The sequence below is a fragment of the Armigeres subalbatus genome, chromosome 3 (assembly GCF_024139115.2).
Source record: "Armigeres subalbatus isolate Guangzhou_Male chromosome 3, GZ_Asu_2, whole genome shotgun sequence".
Lineage (NCBI taxonomy): Eukaryota > Metazoa > Arthropoda > Insecta > Diptera > Culicidae > Armigeres > Armigeres subalbatus.
Window position 1 is genome coordinate 30944511 of NC_085141.1, and position 27422 is coordinate 30971932.

The 27422-nt window shown below is 41.4% G+C and overlaps 1 protein-coding gene across 6 annotated transcripts in view; it reads left to right on the top strand.

The window, feature by feature from the left end:
- Window positions 1-27422, top strand: part of LOC134223167 (inositol-trisphosphate 3-kinase A) — a 456141-nt gene that overhangs the window by 375270 nt on the left and 53449 nt on the right. For 5 of the 6 annotated variants that reach the window (XM_062702307.1, XM_062702311.1, XM_062702308.1 and 2 more), the window contains exon 2: window positions 20689-21573. The exons of the other annotated variant lie outside the window; for it this stretch is intronic. In XM_062702307.1, coding sequence (XP_062558291.1) covers window positions 20779-21573 — 795 coding nt within the window. In that variant the 5' untranslated portion in view covers window positions 20689-20778. The remainder of the gene's footprint in view (window positions 1-20688; window positions 21574-27422) is intronic. 6 annotated transcript variants of the gene reach the window in all.

Sequence of the window (27422 nt, forward strand, 5' to 3'; positions counted from 1 at the left end):
TCATATAATTAACCTCCCCGTCAAACTGGTACTTATCCCAATCTAGTTGATCAATAATCAACCTCCCAATTAGAGGCAAAAGCTTACCACACTTATCACACGGCAATCGCTCGGCCATCTCACGTGTGATAGCACTTGCTTTCAACTCCAGCCTTCAATCGCTCATCTCGGCCGTCGCACATTGACGCACAAGTCGACGACGACGACGACGTTGAAGGTGCTGGCGGCGGCGGTGACGACAAGTGCTAACAACCCATCCCGCCCGAATGTGGATCTGATTGCCCATTCAACATTCCAAATATGCGAACTTTTAGTGCCGTAATAAATCTTGGCGTTCTCTGGTTGGTAACTGGCCGGTGTGCAGCGCCGACGGTCGAGACTGACGACGGCCGTTCCGATCCGTCGTTGTCGATCGAACACACTCGAAAATGGAAACTTGCAACAAGTGTTTCTTCACACTGGTGGACAAATTAACTGTACTGGGCATATCGTTTAGAAGATGGTGTAGATATGGCGATGGGGAATGCGATTTTTATGAACCATGGATGGGGGGCGAGTGGAGTTGAGCGTGATCCATACCGGGCAGTAATTTGGGTTGATTTATGGGGTTTTCCCTATGTCGTGGGATCGATCCGTGCAGTACCCGAACCGAAAAGGTCCATAATATGATCTTTGGAACTGTTGTGTCTTTATACGTCTCAATCACAGACATCAGTAGTACTTCTACATTTATTCACCCAATCCAGTCGTAGACGCTTGGACTTATGTGCTGGAGATAATTCAAAAGTTTATTAAAAACAAGAAACGATAAAAGGAGAAGAATCCTGCATTACAAGAGGATCATAGTCCTACGTCCCCCTATTTTCTTCAGCCTTCAACGCTTAAACTTTTTTTCGACTCGGGTAGCCATCGCCCAGTGCTTCCATTTTTATGACATATCAATCATGCTGAACGGTCAGCTCGCCAAGTTATGCCAGTTGTTGTCCATACTATATTTAATTATTCCAAATTAAACCGCCATGACCTTAAACGTGATTTGGTGCGTGCATGTCGCCTTCTCCCATTAATGGCGGGGAAATGACAGCTACTTATGTCATATATCTTCCATAATTATCGTTCACTGGAATGTAATTGGACGATGTTTTACGATCGCTAATGAGATTCGCCTTCCGTTTTTGGCTCTCGCTCTCCCTCCCTCTGGCTGGCTTGCAGCTCGGACACTTTCCTAACCTCAAAAATAATAACAGAAAACAGCGCGGCCCAATCCATCATTCCGTATGGTCGCTGCTGTGACAGCATGTAATTTGCAACAAATTAGATAAAATATGCAATCTGTTCCTGCTTGGAGTCTGTGGCTACCGTCTCTGAATATCTCGGCTCAGGAGACCGCAAAAATACGACAACTTGGTCCGACCACGAACAGGGACAGACGGAGGGAACTAAGATGATGGCGGCGTCGTTGACGACGACGACGACGATCGCTGATTGCTTCGTATTACAGCAACTAACCTAACAAGATTGAGTGCACCCGTCTGTCGTATCTTGTTCCCATATCTAACTAAATTCCGTATGGTCTGACCACTGTGGGACCTCGGGTGTCTGAAAATCATCAGCACAGAATGTAAATGAAGCTTTTAAATGAAATTTCAGTCAAACTATCAAGAAGTCAGTCGCATGATTCCAGATACAGCCTGGACTGAATAAAACGGGCGTTGCTTGGAGATCGAATTGAAGTTCGTCGAGCATATTCAGTCAATGTAGAAAGAATCTAGTTTTTGATTGAAATTTCCAGATTTCACTCGAACTTAATAAGGCCGTTACAAATATTTAATTTAAATAATGTCCTACTGGTCTCCGAAAGCTTAAAAGAGCGGCCTAAATACTGGGAAATTTCTTTTCGAAAAAGTAGATTTCATCTGATATTTGAAAAATATATCTGCTGTCATCTGATATCAAGGTGAGAGATTTAGAGGAAAACTTTAATTTGATTTCCGACTTAAAACAAGGTTCACACAAGTTTAAAGTGTCGTTCAAAGTATTCCACATTTCAGAATTTCAGTCAAATTGTGAGCATATCAAGATCTTAAAATAATCATCTACGTTTGGAGATTCCGATTTGAACTCGAGAATTAATATTTCAAGTCAAGAACTTCAGCTAGTTTTGTTGTCTCAACCAATTTCTTTTCTGAGTTTTGTTTCCTTTGTTTCGGTGAATTCTAAAATGTTCTTCACTTTCTTAGCTCAGCTAGGTTCAAATTTCTTTAAGAACGTTTCTACGCTTTCAGTTAGTCACTTTAAAAAAATCTTGTACTTAGTTCTAGAACGGCGAAACAATTTCACTTTATTGATGTTGCCTTTTTTTTAGAGATCGTAATTCTTACGAGCAAAGGATCACTCAAGCAACCTTTCGCCAAAAAATCGTTTTGCGAGAAAAAAAAATGTCCGTTGAGTGAAAACTAGTTTTAGCTCACTTCCTGTTCTGCAAAAAGTTGATTTGCTCATTTTTTTCATTTCTGTCATCCTTTTCATGCCTTCAATAATACCAACAGAAGTAGCCTTATGAGACAAGCAACCTAACCCCTATAAGTGGATGATGTGGTGGTGTGGAAGTTTGTCGAAGATTTTATGGTTTGGTGTAATAAGTTGATTTATCAACGGTAGAGAAAATCGATGAAGAGAAATCGATCATTGAAGTCAATTCCTTAAAATAATAAGCACTAGAATTGACGACAAAAATTCAGAAAGTTCTCCCCTACATTGCCATTGTCGGAATGGGACGAGCGATGGATCACTGAAGTGAGATCTGGGCTGTAGAATTTGCTTAATGTTTGTCAAACATCTGATGAATGTTCGACCATAATTGGGTTCATCACTGTTTTAATGTTTTTGCTCCCATCTTTTGAAATAGTTTAAGTCGCTAGAGCATTAGCATTCTTTGGAAAAGTTGACCTCAAATAAGTAAAAATCAAATCAACAGAGATAATATTTTTTTAACCCGAATGTTTTTAAACGAGGATCAAGTCCTAAACAGAAATGATTTTAGTCCCAATATATAGAATAGAAAGTGCAAATATTGGTCAAATTTCAGTCAAGAGTCTTCAAAATCACCGGAATTCCATTTAGTATCAACGGATTTCAATATAAATGAATAGTTTCTGAGGTATTCTGAAAAATTGGAATTGAAAAATTGCTAAACATTTTTAATTACAAATGAGTTCTAAAAAATATATACACATTTATTCTGTTTTTTTTATCCACTGGTAAGCACCACTGAGTTCTAGCAAATACTTTACGGTAAGATCTCAGCTAAAGTGATGTTTTATTTACTGAAACACAGACAATATTCAGCTGACAGTTTAATGCCGAAGTTCAATTTTAAAAACGTTCCCGATCAGGGACGGGAACGGTTGACATTTCTGTTTATCATTCAATCTGCCACGAAGTAAAAGAAAAACAAAAACACGGCAGCCGCAGCAGCAGCCACGACCAAGCAGACGACAGTCAGCACATGATTTTATTATTTTCTCTACCCACAATTAGTGTTTCTGTATGCTCATTTCACGACGTATGACCGTTTTATCTGGTAAATGATTATTTTTTTACTCCTTGCTCATTTTAGAGACTAGAACTAATGAATTAGTACCAACGGCTACCATTCTTTCTAGGCTTTGCGCCACAGGCAATTAAACTCGATTCTGTTTTATTTGCGCTGCGCACGAACCGAAACAAAAAATCTGCTGACTGTACCGACGGCTCGACTCTCACGCAGCAGCAGGCAGGAACATACAAACTGTTTGCCTCATCGGTAAAAAAAATGTCACAATGAGGCGTCCATTTTTTTTTTTGGAAAACTTTTTCGGTTTGTGCGGTGCGTGAAATTTGACCGGATAAAATGTAAACATTCGCATAATCACAGTGTTTTACTGTACATTTCCCGACACTGTTCCCGACGTTTCGGCCGATTGGTTTTTACCTTTCTCAAGGGTCTTAAGGTCTATCGTCTATCGTTAGATGCGGTTCTCCACTTCAGTTGCTCGGAGAGTGCAACCATGCCTGCATTTTCGTAGTACATAATTATGTTTTAATCTAGAGTGTTTTCACTGATACGACTGATAGGCAGTTAAGGTGACTCGGGGAGGCACTAAACACCGTGTTATTTTTCCTATCTTTCGTCTCTTTCTAGCATTATCACCTCGCAACTTTGAAGCGGCGTATTTCGGTTTTTAGTTGTTTGATGTAACTGTAAATGTATCAGCATGTAGATTGTAAGTAAGCACACGCCGGTGATACTTTTTCAAAATAATATTTGTTGTGGAAAAAAGTTAAGCATTCAATGATGAAAATGATGACTATTTGATGATTGTTAGTGCTTCCCGTGTCACCTTACAACATAATTACTACGAAATTGCAGGCATGGTTGCAAAACTCTCCGAGCAACTGAAGTGGAGAGCCGCATCTAACGATAGACTATAGACCTTACGACCCTTGAGAAAGGCCAAAACCAATCGGCCGAATCGTCGGGAACGTATATAAATAATCGTTCTTAATTCAACAGACTGAGAAAGGCAAAATTTGAATAAGTGAAGCAAATCCAGTCGGTAACGCCATTACAAATTCAATTTTAAAATTTACCAATTCAACGTACCACGCACGATTCCGCAGTGCTCGGGAAATAGAAACTTTAGAAACTATTCTGAATTTGTGGGTTTCAGCCCCCCAGGTAGAAGAAAACAGCAAAAGAACAACCATTTTTACCATTAATATGTCAATAACAGAATAGTAAAATCTGATGTTGATATAGGGTTGCTAAAATATCGAAATAATAGCAGACATTGCTCGAGCGAATAGCTAGAAAATAACTCATTTTGCTATTAGAAGTACAAACCAATAAGAAAAATATTTGCGGAAAAGGGAATATCAAAATCTGTTATTATCGATATGTTGAAAATGCAAATGATAAATGAATAGCAAACTTTTTTATGACCGCAAAATGTGTTCTTCATTTGTTGCTCTGCTCCTCCTTACAACGACATATAAATAACATATTTTACTACTATAACTAAGTTTATTGTTAGGATGCAATTTCAGGTTATTCATGAATAACATGATAATAACAAAACCTGATAGCACAGCAAAATTTGCTATTATTTTGTTAGTTGTTTGTTGTTCGCCTCTACCCGGGTCGTAAACAATAAGTGTTTCATTCTGCAGCTCGACTAAATGTGCTCAGCAACAACAAAAATACGATGTGACGGCAAAAATGACACTCACCAACTTATTTTTGCAAATAATTTGTCTAACTCCTGCAATTATAATACGATACTTAAAAAATTAGTGGAAATATGTATGCTAAGAGCTTATGGTTAAGCCTTTCTCGATTTTTATTTCCAAAATTGCTAACATATCGATTAAAGAAGTGCGTATGTACGAATGTAGAAGAAGTCTAGATAAATAAACCCTACTTATAGTCCAGTTGTACATATGAAAATCCATAGACAATTTCTGCTTATTTATTCTCGGTAGCGTGTATGACACATAATAGTTGCAATTAGTACGCAATTCAACAGTTTTTGACCAAATTTGTTGATCAAGAAATCGTTCCCTCTTTCTGAAATAAGAAATCACCCTTTATGTACCTTTTTTTCAAACTTGGCATTACGACATTCTGCAAAACTTCTATTTTTATAATATAAAGATGAGGATGATTTGATCAAAATCAGCTTTTGCTTGCCACACTTGCATATTACAGTTTCGGTTTGAATGCAAAAGAAATTTAAGAATGAGATTTCAAGTCCAGCCGCACATGAAAGAATTTGAAAATCAAAGTCGGAATCTTGCAAATCCGATCAAACTTTAAAAGCTATGAATCTGATTTTTTGACGGCTAAAAAAATCCCGAATGAATATTAAGGTAGATCACTCCTATATGAAAAAAATCAATATCATTTTTTCGAGACGTATACCCCCTGAAAATAAAGTTTTTTGCTCCCAAAAGCTACTGTAAAAATTTCAACTAGATCCATCAAGTCTAAGTGTTTATATAATTATATGGGACTAAATCTAATCGACTAAATATATGGGAAAATGCATACTTTCCAATTTTTTACCTCTATGTGGCACTGTGGTTATTCAATCCCGCTCATTAAGGACACTCCTCACGGAATCCAAGTTTCAAAGTGCTCGCGTTTTCGGGGGCACACCACTTGATACGGAGGCGGCGCACAACTGTCATTTTTGTTGATTTAGCTTTGCTGCGTCGCAGCGGGCGTGAAAAAATAAAAATGACACTTGTGCGTTGCTTCCGTATCGAGTGATGTGCCCCCGAAAACGCGAGCACTTTGAAACTTGGATTCCGTAAGGAGTGACCTTAATGGATTGTATAACATTTCACCGAAAACTATTTCGCGGAATTCCTTTTCGCGGTTGAACACTTCGCGGAATAACATTTGGCAGTTTGTACCTTTTCGCCGAATGACTTTTGGCGGAATGTACCATTTCGCGGAATGCACCATTTCGCGGAATATTAATAATAATAGCCTTTGTCCATTCAGCATTTCCATGTTACCATTTTTTACATTCGTTTAACACGAGATTCGTCGATTTTTTTTGTTTTTTTGATAAGTTTCCTAGACCGGCTCAGAAGTTGAACCCAGCCTTCTTCAGCATAGTCTTGCTTGGCAGCCTTGCATCTTCCCGCTAAGGAAGGCCTCCCAGAATATGTAGAAGTAGTTTTCAAAATTTCAATTGCCCCTTATACCGGGCAGATACATCCATTTAAAGAAGGCATTATCAAGTCTATTCGACTTATACCGGGCAGATGCGTCTATTTAAAGAAGACGTTACTCCTGTCTTCGCCTTATACCGGGCAGACGCGTTCTTTTAAAGAAGGCATTATCAACTCCTTCCGCCTTATACCAGGCAGATGCATCCATTTAAAAAAGGCGTTACCCCTCCCTTCGCTTTATACCGGGCAGACGCATTCTTTTAAAGAGGACATTATCAACTCCTTTCGCCTTATACCGGACAGATGCATCCATATAAAGAAGGCGTTACCCCTCCCTTCGCCTTATACCGGACAGACACGTTCTTTTAAAGAAGGCATTATCAACTCTTTTCGCCTTATACCGAGCAGATGCATCCATTTAAAGAATGCGTTACCTCTCGCTTCGCCTTATACCGGGCAGACGCGTTCTTTTAAATAATGCATTATCAACTCCTTTCTCTGGGCAGATACATCCATTTAAAGAAGTCGTTACCCCGCCCCTCGCCGTATACCGAACAGACGCTTTCTTTTAAAGAAGGCATTATTAACACCTTTCGCCTGATACCGGGCAAATACATCCATTTAAAGAAGGCGTAACCCATCCCTTCGCCTTATACCGGGAAAACACCTTCTTTGAAAGAAGACATTAGCAACTCCTTTCGCATTATACCGGGCCGAACATATGGTGGGGTTTCAGATTTTGAAACCCGAACCCGAATCACCGGATTCGGGTTTGAAAATTAGTACAATATCGGGTTCGGGTCGGATACGGGTTTGTGAGATAAAAAAATGGGGTCCGGGTTGGGTACGGGCTTAAGAAATAAAATACTGAAAATTGTTTTATTCAGTTTTGTTAATTTGTAAGGCTAGTTCGTTGTTTGGACTTACATTTTTACACATATCTAGTTTGAATTTTCCGGGGAAAACTTTTGTGCGAACTTAGATAATTAAATTATGTCGGGTTCGGGTCGAGTACGGGTTTACGAATGCAAAAATTCACGGGAACGGGTCGGGTTTGCATTAAATCTAAAAAAATGCCCGGATTGCATGCAATTAAGCAGAAATCGGTAAATATTTGAATAATAATTATTCTAACTGAATTCGGCCAAATGGCATTCCGCGGAATGATTTTTGGTGAAAAGGTACATTCCGCGAAATGTCTTTCGGAAAAAAAAGGTGCATTCCGCGATAATACTTTTAGGCCCAGGGAACTCATTAAAATTTCTAACTTGAAAGTTTCCTAGACCGGACCGGGAATCGAACTCAGCCACCCTCAGTATGGTTTTGCTTTGTAGCCGCGCATCTTACCGCACGGCTAAGGGTGGTCGTCGGAATCTAAACAATCAAATCCTAATTTTCAGCTGATTCCAGTCGGAATATTCAAATTTCAGTCATGTTCTTGGGAAACTTTCCCGAAAGTTTTTTTTTTTTCGTTTAAACCTGGAGATTAAGAGGAGATTAAAGTCAATTGGCAATTACAGCTTCAAAAGTGAGGGTCATTTGGCATTTCACAATATGTATATTTTTGTATTAACTAAATTAGTTGTTTGACTAAGTGATGTTGAAAAAAAAAACCGGAATAGTGAATATAACATCAGTAGATATTATTATTTAAAACCCAGATTAATCTACCTAGCGGTGATGGTGCCTTTCTCGTTTCTTTCGAGTGAGTAATTTTTACGCACTTTTGGTATGAACAAAAGTATTTTGGCCATAACTTCTGATCCCATAGTCCGATCTGGCCAATTTTCAATATGAAACAATAGGACACGTCGAATGCAATTGTTGCGAGCAAATCGGTTAAGGATAAGTACCTTAAAAATGAGTGAGATTTATTTGTCCACAGACATACACACACATACACACACACATACACGCACACAGACATCACCTCAATTCGTCGAGCTGAGTCGATCGGTATATAACACTGTGGGTCTCCGGGCCTCCTATAAAAAGTTCATTTTTGGAGCGAACATATAGCCTTAACGTATACTTAGTATACGAGAAAGGCAAAAACATAATCCTTTGGTAGAAATCATACATAAGACGAGTATTGTAAATCAAGAATTATAGCTATCCCTCCCTTAGATACAGAGAAAGAAGAAGAGAGAAAAAAGTGATTAATGTGATTTTTTCCTACAAAATATCGAACCTACCGGGATGCGTTTGCCAGGGTGGTGAATGTTATTCAAATTTATAGCACTTGCCCGGATTATGGCAATGATAGGTGTGATCCTTTTTTGAAAAGTGGGCGTTTGTACGAATAAGTTAATGGTAGATGTGACCCATACTTAAAAAATATACCTAGCCTACATATTCTACTGATATGATGACCTCTAGCCGCCGGATGGTGGACGCCGGGTTCACCATAGCCCAGTACCTATGGAACGGTTCAGCTTTAGGAGGGACAACGCATCAATTAGTTTGACATGTAAAACTTCGGCAGAAAGTTCGGTTCGGAAATCCCGACTTCCGAATTCTAAGTTGGTGCTACGCCGACAATAATATAATAAGAGTTACCATTTAACAAATAATGAGATACATTACTCACACTCTCACACGTTTACGGTTTTAGATGCTCAGCTGGCCACACTCCTATATTATTGCTTTCTTCGTCTTCTAACTCTTAGGAACTACTTCTGTGTTTACTAACTACTCGACAAGGTAAATACATAGAAGACAGGGGTCACCGTCTTCGACCAGAGGTCGCACAGACTGAACACTTAACATCTAGCATTAGCCAACGGACAGGACATTTACACAACACCCAGTGGACCAGTGGAGATATTTTCGCTTTACGAAAAGTTTTCTCCTTACCGGGGCGGGAATCGAATCCACACTCCATAGCACATGCGTCTAGACGACTGACGTCGCTAATCGCACGGCCACGAAGTCCACAGTCCATAGGGGCGAGCTTTGCGTCATAATATTCTCCCGCGTTGGAGATCTTAAAATTACGACGGTATATTAGTTGTCCGGACTTGACCTCATCAAGACGAGCTCGTTTAGGCAGATTGTATCTATTGGCACTAGTCTCGTTTACCTTTAGCAGACTTTCCTTGACTAAATCGTAGATCGTATCACTGATCTTTTCACGGTTATTGGCACACGAACCATACGAATAGTCTTCTTTCCGGCGGATCCGTTGAACAGTTGGTCCGAATCGGATAGAGAAATCTTGGTTGTGGGTTATAAAAAAGGGTGTAAAACCCGTTGCTGAGTGGACGGTTTTATTGAAAACATGTTCAAAGTCGCGTATGTTGACATCCTTGCAGTGTTGATCCGTTTTACAGCAGGTTCGGATTGCTGCGTTTATGGACCAGTTTAAACGTTCCACCGGATTCCCTTGGCTGTGATGCCTCGCAGTTGTCCAATGTTTGATCTCGAAACGATCTAACAAGGCCTTAAATTCCTTGGAACGGAGATATTGTGCTAGTTGCAGTAGCTTAAACTAAATTATTGGAGTTTTGTTATCATTTAGTCTAAGTTACTGACAGGGATTGAACTTATCATTTAATTATCATTTAGTATTCAGCCAATAACTCATTCCAGAAGTGGAATTCCGAGAAGTGTTGTATGGCGGACTTCTAGCGTTGATTCCCCTCTACAACTTTGTCTAGGGGTATATTGCTCTATGTTTGATATTCACAGCGTAAAACGCTAGGATCACTCTATATACTAAATGATAATAAGTGTTATTATCATTTAGTATATTAAATGGTACTAGCGTTTCCCGCGGTGAATATTAGACATAGAGCAATGTACCCTTAGACAAAGTTGTAGAGGGGAATCAGCGCTAGAAGTTCGCCATACAACATTTTTCGGAATTCCGCCTCTGGAATGAGCTATTGGCTGAATACTAAATGATAATGAAATGATAAGTTCAATCCCTGGTTACTGATACTATAGCTATAACTCGGTTACTAGTAGATTTCAAACAACGAACCAAGAAGAAGAAGAAGAAGAAGGGAACGAACTTCCACTCAAACCTTACATAGAACGGCTCATCATCGACGGTGACGTACTTCCACAGTTGGTCGTCCTCAAATCTGAAGTCGGAATACTGCTCTGGGTTTTTTAGAACTTTTGGCATAAGTTCGTCGAATGAGATCTGAGATTCGGAAGAATTTACAACGCATATGCTACGGGAAAGGGCATCCGAGACAATATTGGCGGACCCGATGCACTATTTTCATGTCTAGATGTTGTAAATCTGGATACATAAACTCCAGCGACTGAGTCTCGAAGCGAGACGCCACTTATTGTAGCGGATAAATTGCAATGCTGATGCGTCAGTGACCAGCGTGAAGTGTGATCCTTCAATGTAGCCGCGGAATTTGTCAACTTCCAGGAGCGCCGCCGTTGGCTGAGTAGTTCTGTTGAGCCGAATTCAGCTTCTGGGAGAAAAAGCTTATTACTCGCTCAGACCCCTCTTGCACCTGAGTAAAAACGATCACTCGCATCTATTTGTAGCGCGAACTCTTTTTCAAAGTTCGGGGTCGAAAGAATCGTGGCAGTGATCAAACGTTCCTTGATGGTCCGAAAGGCTTCTTCGGCTTTTTTATTCCACTTCACCAGTTTCGTTTTTCCCGGCCAGGAGGTCCGAAATTGGAGTAGTGATGGCAATGGAGTCGCCAATAAACCACCGGCAATAATTTACCATACCTAGAAAACGGCGTATCTGCCGGATTGTTTTGGGAGCTTCGAAGTCCAGTATGGCCTGAACCTAAGACGGATCTGGCTTTAGACCGTCGCACAAGAAAAGGAACTTCGGATCGGCAAAACTGCGACTTCTGAAGATTAATCGAAAGATCTTTTAGCCTTCTAGCTATTTCCTGGCCACGATTATATCGTCAAGATGTACGAATATCTGATGCTCTAGTGCACCCGTCCCTTATCCATAAGTCCGGAAAGAGTGGCCGGGCTGTTGGTAAGGCCAAACGGTAGACGATTGTATTGATACATCCCTTTCCCTTGAATACAAAAAGCTGTCCACTGTTTGTATTCTGGGCAGAGCGGAATTTGGAGGAACGCATCTTTGAGATCTATCGTGCTCAAATAACGCGGTAAGCGTCACGCTTTGTTCGGGCGTTTAACTTACGCGCACCGAGGCGTAACCGTAATCGGCGTAATCGTAATGCGTAATCGACCCGTTCGGTTTTTTGATCGGTACCGCATTCAGAGCCCAATCGGAATTTGACTCCTTAATGATGCCGAGAGCAAGCAACCGGTTGATCCCTTCATTCAACGCCTTATGATTGGGAGGGGAATATGGAAATGGCGTCACGCGAATTGGAGCAGAGCTCTTGAATTCGTCTTTCAGTTCTATAGTCTGTTGGACCTCGAGCTGATCTGACATAGCTTGTTTGAAGATTTGTTTGACACGGTCTATCGCTCGATCCTGCACGAAGCTAAGCTCAACGAGTTCAGGAGAGGAAATGGAAGATTCTTCCACATCAATTTAGCTTAGCTTAGCTTAGCTTAGCTTTGACTGACTACACATATCTATGGTTGCTACTCCGTGATTGACCAGAATCAGTGAAATTGCACAAAGAATCAACTGAATGATTGACTGGGATTGTTCAAGCATTCTCAGTGTGCAAGTTTCAATGACTCTAAAATTCAAATGATCAATAACGGCGCCGGCCACGTCCTTGTAGTCAGTTAGGAAGAAGGAAGGAATATTAGTAGGTGGTTTTTGCTATATGAAGACCGTGTTTACCTCTGCGTCTCCACAAAAACCACAGGAAGGATTATCAGTTAATTGGTAGGCATCGTTGGATCTGGATTCACTCTGATAAGCGATACGACCGTGTCATTCTTTATACACAGTGATTTTACCTAGCCATGAATCGGGCGCGAAAAGTAGTACAAACTAATTACCGGCCTACCGGGCGCGCAATGCAGAACACAATATTTCGTCCGATCGCGCCATCGTTCTGCTGTCCGAAACAAGAGAAATCTCGCACTGAACTGATTTTTATTACCGGCCGCGCAATGCAGAACACATTATTAGGTCCGATCGCGCCATCGTTCTGCTGTCCGAAACAAGAGAAATCTCGCACTGAACTGATTTTTATTACCGGCCGCGCAATGCAGAAAACATTATTAGGTCCGATCGCGCCATCGTTCTGCTATCCGAAACAGGAGAAATCTCGCACTGAACTGATTTTTATTACCGGCCGCGCAATGCAGAACACATTATTAGGTCCGATCGCGCCATCGTTCTGCTGTCCGAAACAAGAGAAATCTCGCACTGAACTGATTTTTATTACCGGCCGCGCAAAGCAGAACACAATATTTCGTCCGATCGCGCCATCGTTCTGCTATCCGAAACAGGAGAAATCTCGCACTGAACTGATTTTTATTACCGGCCGCGCAATGCAGAACACATTATTAGGTCCGATCGCGCCATCGTTCTGCTGTCCGAAACAAGAGAAATCTTGCACTGAACTGATTTTTATTACCGGCCGCGCAATGCAGAACACATTATTAGGTCCGATCGCGCCATCGTTCTGCTGTCCGAAACAAGAGAAATCTCGCACTGAACTGATTTTTATTACCGGCCGCGCAAAGCAGAACACAATATTTCGTCCGATCGCGCCATCGTTCTGCTATCCGAAACAGGAGAAATCTCGCACTGAACTGATTTTTATTACCGGCCGCGCAATGCAGAACACATTATTAGGTCCGATCGCGCCATCGTTCTGCTGTCCGAAACAAGAGAAATCTCGCACTGAACTGATTTTTATTACCGGCCGCGCAATGCAGAACACATTATTAGGTCCGATCGCGCCATCGTTCTGCTGTCCGAAACAAGAGAAATCTCGCACTGAACTGATTTTTATTACCGGCCGCGCAATGCAGAACACATTATTAGGTCCGATCGCGCCATCGTTCTGCTGTCCGAAACAAGAGAAATCTCGCACTGAACTGATTTTTATTACCGGCCGCGCAAAGCAGAACACAATATTTCGTCCGATCGCGCCATCGTTCTGCTATCCGAAACAGGAGAAATCTCGCACTGAACTGATTTTTATTACCGGCCGCGCAATGCAGAACACATTATTAGGTCCGATCGCGCCATCGTTCTGCTGTCCGAAACAAGAGAAATCTCGCACTGAACTGATTTTTATTACCGGCCGCGCAATGCAGAACACATTATTAGGTCCGATCGCGCCATCGTTCTGCTGTCCGAAACAAGAGAAATCTCGCACTGAACTGATTTTTATTACCGGCCGCGCAAAGCAGAACACAATATTTCGTCCGATCGCGCCATCGTTCTGCTATCCGAAACAGGAGAAATCTCGCACTGAACTGATTTTTATTACCGGCCGCGCAATGCAGAACACATTATTAGGTCCGATCGCGCCATCGTTCTGCTGTCCGAAACAAGAGAAATCTCGCACTGAACTGATTTTTATTACCGGCCGCGCAATGCAGAACACATTATTAGGTCCGATCGCGCCATCGTTCTGCTGTCCGAAACAAGAGAAATCTCGCACTGAACTGATTTTTATTACCGGCCGCGCAAAGCAGAACACAATATTTCGTCCGATCGCGCCATCGTTCTGCTATCCGAAACAGGAGAAATCTCGCACTGAACTGATTTTTATTACCGGCCGCGCAATGCAGAACACATTATTAGGTCCGATCGCGCCATCGTTCTGCTGTCCGAAACAAGAGAAATCTCGCACTGAACTCAAGGAAGATTCTTCCACATCAATTTGGGATAGAAACACATTATTAATCGAAATGAGGATGTCGAATGCATTGAAGAAGTCTATTCCTGCGATGCAATCAACAGGTAAATCTTCAACTATCGTCGTTTTCATCACTCTGGTTTCTTCCCCTATTGTGAAAGGAAGATACACTCGCCCCGAAACTTGTAAGGGATCACCAGAAGCGCTGGTAAGAACTAAATTTGAAGGGAAAATTTTTGTGTTGTTCAACTTCCAAATTGGGCAAGTCCTATCTGACAATAAGGTTTTCTGGCTGCCACTGACCAGAAACGCTTTAACGGAAAATGTAGCAACCGCGAGCGGTCAATCATACTCATGCTCAGCACGGATTTATATTTTGGTACACAAAACGGTTTCAACGAAACAACCACCATATTTACATTCTAAACTTAAGCCATTTCGCAGTTATAGAATTAAAAATTATTTAGTTCCCGCGTATCTCGATACGCAAACACGGTGTCAACATCTGGAATTTCCTACCTAATTTCCTTAGGAAATCAATACAAATAGTTTGTTCAAAAAGCTTTTTTTTTGTTTGTAAGTGTATAAAACGTACTCAGTGTAAATTTTTGTTACTATTACGCCAAATGAACCAGACCCGAAAGTTTTTAATCAGTTCTAAAGATTCCAGTGTATGTATTTCTGTCTAGATTTTGTTAGTCTGAATTAGTATTAATCCGTTGTTTGAAAATAAAACAACATATTTAGTGTATTGATCTCGAACGAACCTGAAAAACAAACACGACATACGGATAATCTCCTTCTTCTTATTATTCAGAGGCGCATCCACGTTCTAAGTCGTGGGTAGGACAAATATGAGATATGACTATTTAGGCAACAGTTCTGGTGTTGAAAAATCGATGCAAATTTTACATGTAATCAATTCTGAATATCAAAAATCTTGGCTCACGGGCAGAATCCTCACATAAGTTGTGGAATTTTCATTGGTCTTCAGGACAAACATTGTATTTCCAAATAGCAGGATTGTACATTTCACAGTTGCCAGTTACTCTTTTAATCAAGCCAAATGATGATCACAGTCGATCACTCTCAATGTTCATTAACAATGGCACACGCAAAAAAAGCGTTCATGAATTCGTGAACTATCAAGTTCACGGTGTATGTTTGCGTGAACAACAGCCACGGATTCGGGAACACAGTCACGTTTTCTAGAACGTTCTGGAAAACGTTACTGGTGTTCCCGAATCCATGAATTAAATCACAGTGTATTTTTGCTAGTTCACGAATTCGGGAACGCTTTTTTTGCGTGAAAGTTTTTAACGATTCGGGAGCTATACTCCATGATAAGTTCTTTAAAAACAACCCCGATTGCGGGGACACTGATTCTGATTATGCATTTAAATTTGTTTATACAGCTGTGCGAAAAAAATATGGTTCTTAACGGAAAATGAGCGAGAACGAAGCGTTTTATCATAACTTCTCGGTGGGTCCGCCTATCCAATTCTGTTTTTATGACTTATAATGATTCATAGAGGTTTCTGTCCCTCCCGTTGTTTGTTATCTATTGAGATTTATTTCTGCAAACCCTGCGTACTCTACACAGCCCAGAAACAAGAGCTTGCTTTTTTTTCGTCAGAAACGATGCGTGCTACAAGTGCACGACGATCCGTTAAGCACTAATTATTTAACTTCATTGTATGATTCAAGACAAAAACAACCCACACATTGCTCGCCCGGTGACTGCTGCAAATTAGCAAATGAACTGCCCATGACATAAAGATGGCAAATTTCTGGAGAATACTAAACTCATTTTTGCTTTAGAAGTGTTTCCAAAATTATTGTTGAAAATATTTTCTCAGTCATCAAGCACATGAAATTAGGATTTTTTGAATTTTGTTCATTCGAACTTCTGTTCCTTCCATCTTTTGTCTTTTGACTTCTAGTCTTTTCACCTTTTTGTCTTCTTTTGTCTTCTACTTGTCTTACTGCCCATTCTAGAATGCTCCGATTTTTGAAAATCTTTACAAGCTTCCAGCAGAGGTTACAGACCCCACAAATTTCTGCAAATCTTTAATGATATCAAATAAATTATTACTAATTTCAAGAGAACGTACCGCTTGCGGGCTTAGGAATGATTGTGATTCCATAGATTTAAATAAACCCTTTCAGGTTTCTATTTCCCATGGACTTCTAAAAATTCATTTAAATTAGCTATATAATAAAATGCTGGAAATGTTGTGAAATTTGAAATAATCACATTTTCAGATTCCTATGACTTTTGTTTAACCTCCAAAACTATGAGACTTTTGGAATTGAAACGTAGTTCTGGTCTCTAAGAACAATCAGTGGACTATTGTTTAGGTCCTTAGAAACCTCTAAGATTACGGTTTAAAGTCTGGATAACTTTGGAACCGTATTTGTTGAAACACAGGTCTTGCAAGATGATTTTGATGAACTTTATTTAATTTAAAAGGAGGGCCTATCCCACCATACTTTATTAGAACGAGTGGGGGCCTGACTGACACGCTTCCTCAAGTTAAGGAAATCCTTCTGTTGTAATTTTTTCGATTTAATTTCCATACATGTTAGTAAATTAAGTCTTATAAACCTGTAGCACAATTTTGAAATGTAGAAAAAAAAATGCAAAGAAAGGTCCTGGAAATGCTCAGTGCTACAACCTGAAGAAAGCTTAGGAGAAACATTAAAAAAAACCATTGAAAAACCTTTTAGGATTTAGTTGGTAAGAGAACAAGAAGGATTTGGTAAAACTGCAGTACATTGAGATATAAAAAAATCATATCGACAGAACTCCTAGAGTAATCCTTCGGGATTTTAGACGAGCTCGTTTTCCGAAAGTCTTATGTTGAGTTTTTTTTGCAATGTTTCGAAAAAGTCAACAAAATATAGCGAATTACTAAAAGTATGCTTAGAGAAAATTTGCTACAAAAAATGACGTTTTTGTTGGAACTGTTGAAACTTTTGGTAAATATCTGGTTTGTGTTCATAGATAGTTTTGGTCTACAAAAGGAAAAATTCAGTCTAATGAATCGCAATGGCAGAAATCGACTGGTGATTCGCAATTGTTGAATGATTGAAAATTCCATGTTTTGGATTTCCCGATTTTCCTGATTCCGACGCTTGTGACTATCATTGATTATGAAAGGAATGAATGTTTTCAAACAATAATAAATGGTTCTTGGACAGTTTAGGAACTCCAAAATAATATCTAGAAGAAATCACTTTTTAAATGAATTTCTTGAGAATATTCCGTTGAAAGTTCTGGAAGACTTCTGAAAGAATTCATACAGAATGTGATAAATTAATTAATAATCAGCAAGAATTTCCAAATATTCAATTATTGTTATCTTCTGTGGTGATCAAAATTGATTATTCTTGTGGTATTTTTCGATATTTCAACACAAGTAACAAATAGATAGACACATCTAGGATCTCTTCCACAAAAATTGTCAGGTCCAAGATATTGAAACGAACCTCGAAAAACAACTTTTTTTTCCAGTATATCTATTTTACATTTTGTCTGTTGGAGTACTTAAGCCCTTCCTTCCTACACCTATGCTGAAAATTCCAATCTGGGTTTTGATAGATATCATGAAGTAGACGTGAGAAACAAAAGGGTAATTTTGAACGATTTTCTTAATTTTTTCTTCGTCATTTACTCTGATTTTTTAATTTTAACATTTTTGAATGATTCAAAAACTCTAGAGTTTTCTGACGTGTTTAAATTTCAATATTCCTTCGAAAAAATGTCTTATTTTCTTGTCAGAATTTGCGAAAAAAAAGATCCAGAAGGATATTTTATGCTATACTAGCAGACCCGACGAACTTCATTTCGACTAAATTTGGTTTATTCTCTGATTAGTTCTCGAGTTATGCAGAAATTTATGCTTCATTTGTATGGGAGCCCCACCTCTCCAGAAGAAGGGGAATGGGGGTTTGAACCACCACAGAAACATATCTTCCTTTCCAAAATCTCCTCATGCCAGATTTGGTTCCATTTGCTTGCTTTATTCTACATGGGAATTGGGAAGGAATTGGTGTTTGTATGGGAGCCTCCCTTTTCAACGAGGGGAAGAGTCTGGAACTATCTTAAGAACCTTCCCCGGCCCCGAAAACCTCTGCATATAAATTTTCACGCCGATCGGTTCAGTAGTTTCTGAGTCTATAAGAGTCAGACAGATAGAAATTCATTTTTATGTATATAGATTCATGAGATATACAGCTGCTGAGCTGATAAATAACAGCAGAAAATGTTTGAAAATTACAATCGGATTGGATGCATTCTTTAGATTTTGTTTATTAAGACATAGGTTCCAACCATATGGGTCCTCGAATGGTGCAATTTTAATTTCGAATTCTCTTTGTTGGAACCAGCAGCCCTCTTTTGATCATGTTCCCAGTTCCCAGTTATAGCAATAAAGCGGACAAAATGCAAACAAAACATTTATTTCAACCATAATTTCCTATTGAATCTCCCTGTAGTGCGGTTCCAACCAAGCCAGCGCGACACTAGAAGGACGCGCCACCGGGCAGGGAGGCACGGAGATCAATCTCGAAGTGAGCTTGCAAACATGATTTATTCCTATTAGAGCGCGCACCATGTCCAATTTGAGAAATTGTGTAACGGCTCTTGTCGTCGTCGTGTCAGCCCTTAATCGTCGTCGATACGGCAGAAAGTGGCCCGGGGAAGATCCACATTCGGACGACGTGTGTGTGTGAACCTCGTCGCAGTAGGCTATCGGATGCACGTCAGTCGCAACTGCAGCGTGGTCGTCCACATGCGTTGCAGCGCGCTACTTCCTCATCGTTGCCTACTGGGTTTTGGGAGCAAATCTTCCTGCGCAAATTCGATCGATTGCGATTCGGTAATTCGCCGTGATTGGCCATTCGCCCTCGTAGCGTCCTCAATGGTTAATGTATCCAGCCATATCGATTCGCTGATCGTAAACTCGATTGACGCAAGTTTCCGTCCAAAGGCGTCACACTTCGGAGTCTTCTTCAAACGTTGGGGAAGAGTCTTTTCCAACGCAGAAAGCAAAGTACGGTAGTGAGGATCGCGGCTACATTTGAAATTTTAATCAACAAGTCGGAGCTTGTTTTGCGAACGTTAGGAGTCTACGAATTAGCATTACCGGTATGAAACGTTTCCCCTCATCCATGAGGGGGGCAGGTGTTCGATTGAAAAGCGAACAACAAAGTCCGTTCGAGTGTGAGATTATAAATCATGCCACATTCATTTGATGCCAGGTTTTGTTTTGTGGGAATAACAAAACGATCGACGGCGACGATATCCATTCAAACGCCCATCAGTGACCTCGACAAGGTACGCTGACGCTCACCTGGAGTGCGGAGTGTATGGGCTCCTACACAAGAGTGTCGCGTCTTGTTCCAGGAATGCTCGCACAATCAATGACCGAAGAAGGGTTGTCGTCTCAAGTGTTTTAGCGGTTGAATTGAAGAAGCCATCCTCTCTCGGGACAGAGTGGATTGGATCCCAAATAGTACTTGTAAACGATTTGCCGACGCGACGCCCTTGAAACGAACCAACGAGGCGGCATGGCTGGGGACAGATTTATTTGGATTTCCTGGCCTTTGTGGAAATAGAAAGGGATTGAGTGGGATTGGAAGTGTATTGATTCACTTGTAAAGGGACAAAGTTTAACAAGGTGTAACGATTGTTAAACCGTTCAGTAAGGTGATACGATTGAATTTATTAGGAGTTGGTTTTATAGAATGCTTACACAAGTTTGTTCTTTTCAATCCCATTTTCCCTGCCTGATATGTTACTTCAACCGTATTAATTTGTATGCAATATGGGTGCCCCTTTGAACATTCTTTTCCCTAGAACTAATGACAGCACATTTGAAACATTGTTGTGAATCAGTTTTCCGTGAATCGAACGCAATTTCAGTACGAAACTTACGCAGATATAACCGCAAATATGGTGAATCACACCATCGCCAATTATTGCAGGGCGATGCGGAGCACATGTTCTTTCTCGCAGTTTATCACAATCATGGCAATGGTAATGAATCGTCTCGTCACAATCGCCCAATCTGACGGCCCTCCCGTGCAATAAGCCCGATAGAACTATCATTCCTCACCAGTAGCAACAGAGTCAGAGTGTCAGTATGGTGGATATGTGCAGTTAGTCAATTAAGATCCACAAAGTGACTGATGCTAATGACACGCCGCCCCATTTCAGAATTCCACAGAATCATCAAATCGTGCCAGTGGATGGCTATGTGTTTTGTTATGGAGTGAGTAATTTTGCACTTTAGAGTGTGGTCGTTACATGAATTGTGGTGAATCCCGTTTATTCCGGACCACGACCGGTGGATGTTCAGTTGACAGTGAGTGCCGGATCGCATGGGATCACATCCTAGCAGCAGCGCTAAAACAGCCGGAAGAAACAGTGAAAACGTCGCGAAGAATGCCTATTTGCACGCTGCCGACGGTTACGATCTACGAAGATTTTGACAAGATCAGTGCCAAGGAAGTGTATTTTACCGAGGCCGGTGACAAGATCACGGTGAAGTTATTGCATTTTCCGAACCTGACCCCGGAAGAGCAGGAACAGCTACAGAACATGTCCGACAGCGATGTGAGCGGCGGAGGGGGTCCGGGACTACCGTTGGAAGAACGTCAGAAAGCCCGGAAGAAGTCCACAAGCCGTAAGCTCAGCGCCGAGCAGCGTAGATCCAGTGGAAACTTACGGCGGAACTCGAAGGAGGATATCAGCGGAGACGTCCAAAGTGTGACATCCAGAGTGCATCCTTATCATCACTATGGGCACCATCATCATCACTACCACCATCACAATCATCATCAGATGCGCACCCCTTTGGTCCAGCAACCCACCGGAGACTCAAGCAGTGGATCCTCTACGCCGGCCACTCCGTTGCGCTACCGTCTGCATCGGTCGCCGTCGCCACGTTTGGGATCATCCAGTCTGTGCCCCGGATACGAACAGTATCAAATGTCACTGCTGGAAGTGCCACTGCCGCGGGACTATGGTGACGCATCCAGCGATGATTTGAGCTCCGAGTGGGACTCCGATGTTCCGGATCGCCACGAGCACGGAACGAAGGTAAGTGATCTGGCTTCACGCTTTGTACATGACTATAAATTTCCTTCCAGTGGGTAATCGTCGGAGAGTGCAATTGAGAAGCATACGCCTACGTTCCATCAAGCTCAATTAGCAATGATTGAGGTGGAGCAATATAGGGGGGATAATTATCGCGTTCACGCGATGATGGATGATCACTTGTTTGAATTGAAGGCGATGAGACGGCAGATTGTTGTACGGAGTTAAATTCCTTCAATTTGCAGTTTAGTAATTGAGCGCTTTCTCAAGTTCTGCAATGTTTTTGTGTTGCAGAAACAAAGTTCCTTTGACAAGCCTAATATGCTGCCAGGACCATCATCATATTGAGGGTCCCCTCAAATAATTCAACAATCTTTTGCATCAATCCATCATTTTATAGCCGAAACCGTATAGAGGAGGATTTGCGCAAGTATCAACCCTAGGAAAAACTTCAAATGCGTTTGGGTTTGATTTTATTTTGTCTCATATAAAAACAATGGAAATTGATTTTTTTGGCGCACATCGTTCTACAACGGACGCACTTTATAGATGGGACTGAAGACGGCCTTACTGTCGAGCATAGCTTTGAAACTTTAACCTTTAGCTTAGCTTTTAAGCTTTGAACCAGCAAGCTTAACAAACTTTAGCTTCTTAGCTTTGAAACAAGCACAAACAGCTGAAACTTAAACAGCTTAGCTTAGCAAACTTTAAGCTTTAAGCACGAAAAACAGCTGGCTTAAGCTAGCTTAACTTAAAGCTTAGCTTTAAACGAAACTGACAGCTTTAAAACAGCTGAAAGCAACTTTAAGCCCAAGCTGACTTAGCTGACAGCTTTAAACAAGCTTTAGCAAGCTTTAACAGCTTTAAAGCAACTGGCAAAACTTTGAAGCAGCTTTAAGCAAGCTTTAACAAGCTTTAAACTGAACAGCTAACTTTAGGCTTTAACAAGCAGCAACTTTAAACTGACAACACAACTGAAGCAAGCAAGCTTTAAAGCAGCTTTGAAGCAACTGGCTTTAACGAAACTTTGAAGCAACTGAACAAGCAGCACAAGCAAGCTTTAGCTTACTGACAGCTTTAAAGCAAGCAAACTGGCTTAAACTGAGCAACTAAAACAGCTGAAGCAAGCTGCTAAACAACTTTAAAGCGAGCTTCAAGCTTAAAGCTTAGCTAAGCTTTAACAGCAAAACTACCAAGCAAGCTTTAAAGCTTTAAGCAACTAACAAACTTTGAAGCAAACTGAAGCTTAGCTTTAAACAGCAATAAGCTGAAGCACGAAACTGAGCTTCAAACAACGAAAACAAACTGAAAACGAAACTTTAAACTTAGTACTGACAACTTAGCTTTAGCTTAAGCAGCTTTAAAGCTTAACTGACAAACTTTAGCTTTGGCTAGCTTAGCTTTAGCTTAGCTTTAAAGCAAACTGTAAACAACTTTAAACAAGCTTTAAGCTTTAGCTTAGCTTTAGCTTTAACAGGCTTTAGCAAGCACTTTGAAGCAGCTTTCAAGCAACTAGCTTAACTTTAACACAAGCAGCTTTAAGCTTAGCTGACAGCTTAGCTTTAGCTTAGCTTTAGCACAAGCAACTGGCTTAGCTTTGGCTTAAGCTAGCAAAACAAGCTTTAGCTTTAGCTTTAAGCAACTTTAAACAAGCTGGCTTAGACTTTAAAAACTTTAAACAGGCTTTAGCTTAACTAGGCTTGTAGCTTCAACTTTTAGCTGAGCAGCTTTAAACAGCTTTAAGCTTGGCTTTAAACAGCACTGAGCTTGACTGAAGCAGCTTTGACGAAGCTGAAACTGCAACAACTGTAAGCAAGCTTTAAGCGGGCTTTAGCTTAAACTTGGCTGAGCTAAGCTTTGACGGCTGACAGGCTTTGAGCAACTGGCTGGAGCTTTAAGCAAGGCTTTAGCTGAGCAGGCAGGCTTTCGAGCTTTGAGGCAGGCTGAGCTTTAAACTGACCGAGGCTGAGGACAGGCTGAGGCTGGGCAGGCTGCGAGCAGGCTGAGCTGAGCTGGTGGCTGAGCCCCAGGCTTTGTTGAGCACGGAGGCAGGCAGGCTGGAGACTGAGGCACTGGCTGAGCCAGGCTGGCTGAGGCACAGGCGGGCTGAGCAGGCTGAGCGGCTTTGAGGCAGGCTGAGCCCAGGCTGAGCTGACTTTGACGGCAGGCTGAGAGCAGGCTGAGCAGGCTTTGAAACGAGCTGAGCCCAGGCTGGGCAGGCAGGCACTGAGGCAGGCCCGGGGCGGAGCTTGAGCTGAGCCAGGGCTGAGGGCAGGCTGAGCGGGCTGGGCAGGCAGGCTGAGCCCGAGGCTGACAGCTTTGACGAGGCTGAAACGAGCACGAGGCAGCTGGGACAGGCTGACGAGCTGAGCGGGCGCCTTTGAGCCCAGGCTGAGGGCAGGCTGTTGAGGCAGGCTGGGGCACCTGAGCAGGCGGGGCTGAGGCAGAGCAGCTGAGCCCGAGGGCTTTGAAACAGGCTGAGCAGGCTGGAGGCCAGGCTGAGCAGAGCTGGAAGCAGGGCTGAGCGAGCCAGGGCTGAGGCCCGGCAGGCTGAGCAGGGGCTGAGCTGGGAGGCAGGCTGAGGCTGGGCACTGAGGCTTTGAGCAGCAGGCAGGCTGGGGCGGAGCTGAGCCAGGCTGGGAGCTTGAGCTGAGCCATGTTTGGTGGGGGCAGAGGCACAGGCTGAGCAGGCTGGCAGGCCGGGCTGGTGGGCAGACTGGGGCTGAGCTGGGGCTGGGGCGGAAGCAGCTGAGCAGGCGCAGGCAGGCTGCTGAGGCGGGAGGCAGGCTGACGAGACAGGCTGAGGCCAGGGCTGAGCGAAAACTGATGGGGCGAAGCTGGGCGGGGCTGGGGCAGGCTGAAGCAAGCTTTGACCGGGGCGGGGCTGGGGAAGCAAGGCGGGAGAAGGGGCAGGGGCTGGGGCAAGCAACTTTAAGCCCAGGGCTGGAGAGGGCTTTAAACAACTTGAGCTGGGGCTGGCAGCTTTGAAGCAACTGAAGCTTTCAAGCAGCTTTAACAAGCAGCTTTAAGCAAGCTTTGAGCTTAGCTTTAAAGCGAAACTGAGCAAAACTGAAGCAAACAGCTTTAACTGAAGCTTTAAACAGCAAGCAACTTTAAAACAACTTTAGCACTGAGCTGAAGCAAGCAAGCAACTTAACAAACTGTAGCTTTAGCTTAAGCAAAACTGGCTTAACTAGCTTTAAAACAGCGCTTTAGCTTAGCTTTAGCTTAACAGCTTAGCTTTAAGCTAAGCTTTTAAGCAACACAAGCTTAAACTTAAGCTTTAACAACAGCTTAGCAAACTAGCTTAGCTGACAGCTTTAAGCTTAGCTTTAACAGCTTTAAGCGACAGCTTTAAACAACTGGCTTAACTTTAGCCAGCTTTAGCTTAGCTTTAAACAAGCTTAAAACAGCTTTAAGCTTAACTTTAGCTTAGCTTTAAGCATAGCTTTAGCTTAGCTTTGGCTTAGCTTTAGCTTAGCTTTAAGCTTAGCTTTAACAGCTTTAGCTTAGCAACAACAAGCTTTAGCTTAGCTTTAGCTTAGCTTTAGCTTAGCTTTAGCTTAGCTTTAGCTTAGCTTTAGCTTAGCTTTAGCTTAGCTTTAGCTTAGCTTTAGCTTAGCTCATCTTTGACTTGCTACTTCATGATGGCATCTGATTGTGCGAATTATCTGCGTACTAAGCAGAAAAAACATCAAACCCATTCTAAAGAAAATGTAAAAAACCCAGAATAATCCACCTAGCGGTGTTTGTGTCTTTCTCATGTATTACAAAACAAGAAAATACATTAGAAAAGCACATAAAAGAGGTCAAAATTGCACTTTAGGGAGATAGATTCAGCTATTTCCATTATTTCACATTTATTTGCGTTTATTTGAATGCATTGCAAAAGTTTTTGAAAAAAAAATCGATTTTGAAACAAAAACATTTTTTTTGACAAAATCACTCGCGGTTTTCAAGAGCCTCTTCGTAGTAATGTAAAGATAGTAAATGTCACTAATTAGATGGATTATAAGACCCAGCGCCACCTAGAGGTAAACAAGTGGAAAGTATGCATTTTCCCATATATTTAGTCGATTTTTCTCATAAAAATAAACTTCATGCTCGTTGAGCATCCACTTAGACTTGATGGATCTGGCTGAAATTTTTGCAGTAGCTTTTGGGAGCAAAAAACTTTATTTTCAGGGGGTCTACGTCTCGAAAAAAATGGTTTTCCCCACCTTAATAGGAAGGGCTGGGGGAGGAGGGTATTGTTTAGTTTTCGATCAAAGTTTATCTTATGAACCATTTGACCGATTTCCACCCAATTTGGAACACAAATTCTCTGTCTATTTTGGACTGTCATATAGGAAAGGAAGGGAGGCATAATTATTAAACAAACAGTTTTGAATGACTTTTTAACGCATGTGTAGAATAAAACCAAGTTTGGAACACGTATTATTTAGCAATAATGTATTTATGCTAAGGAAACGATTATAAGCAGGATTGGGAGGGTCATTTGGTCATTATTAACTCCTTTACCGATTTCTATCTTTATTGGGACACATGCATATTCTCTATCCTGAGCAGATGAGTATAGATAGGGTACGACGGTCATTGGCAAAAAGGGAAGGTGTGTGGGTGGTGTAGAGTCCGAGGTTATGCATGTTAAATTTAATAACGTTAGACGTAATGTAGGGAGTGAGTGCTAGTAATGGACCCCGTGCGCATAATGGACCCCCTGAACAAAACCCCAATTTAAACGCTGGAATCGACTATTTTCTGCAAACTTCCATCGGGAGAAGTTGCTTCATGTAACAGGACAGCAGTTCCATACATTTGTTATGGACTGGGAAGCAGGAATTTAGTTAAATTAACTAAATTGTAAATGCACATACACTAAAGGGTCCATTACTAGAACACAAGGGGGGTCCATAATAAGCATCAGGAACATGTGGGAATGGAACACGTAAATCAAATGGGGGGACCATTATACGTATATAAACAAACCCGACGTTGCGTATTATGGACCCGGGGGTGGCCATAATAGGCATGCTAGCAACATCATTTTAAAATACTTGCTTTAGTAGTTAAAATGAATGTTTTGGCTAGTTTTTTGAACGAAACACGTTGCTGATACCTGTTGCTTGTCATCTGGTGCAGCAGAACTACAATTTATTAAGAAGCTCGCTCTAGCGGAGCGACTGAAGCTAATTTTAGTTGTTAAAGGGTCCATTATTAGCACTCCCTCCCTATGTTAGGCATAATGGATGTTAGGCATAATAAATGGTAGGAATTATTTAATCCCCATTCCTTGATTCATTCGAGCTCGAATTCCTAAAAAAATGGAAATGGAAATCCTGGAAAATAGCATTTTCCCGCAAATAACATTTCCACGAAAATGATATCTCCCCGAATATGACATTTCCATTAAAATTATATATCCCCGAAGGGAGTGGGCCATTTGGTATAAAGTCATTTGGCATAATTTCATTTGGCGTAAGGTCACTTGGTATAAATGCCATTTGGCAAAACGAACATTTGGCATAAATGTGAACAGCGTCAAAAGTGATGATCATTTGGCCATAACGGGGGTTCAACTCTTTTTTTTCTGTGTAAACTAAAATAGTTATTTGCCTAAGTGGCGCTGGAATAATGCAGCAATGATGGGCATAACTTCGATCGGTACTCATAATAAAAAGACATAACCCTTTTATAGAAATCATGCTTTAGCTGGGTATGAAGCAATAATAATTGAGGGGGTTAGAAGCAAAGAGGTGTAAGTGACATTTTGGTGATAATTGAGTTGACCACAGCAAAAAATTTATTTATTTATTTATTTATTTAATGATAATCGTCATCTGACATCTAAT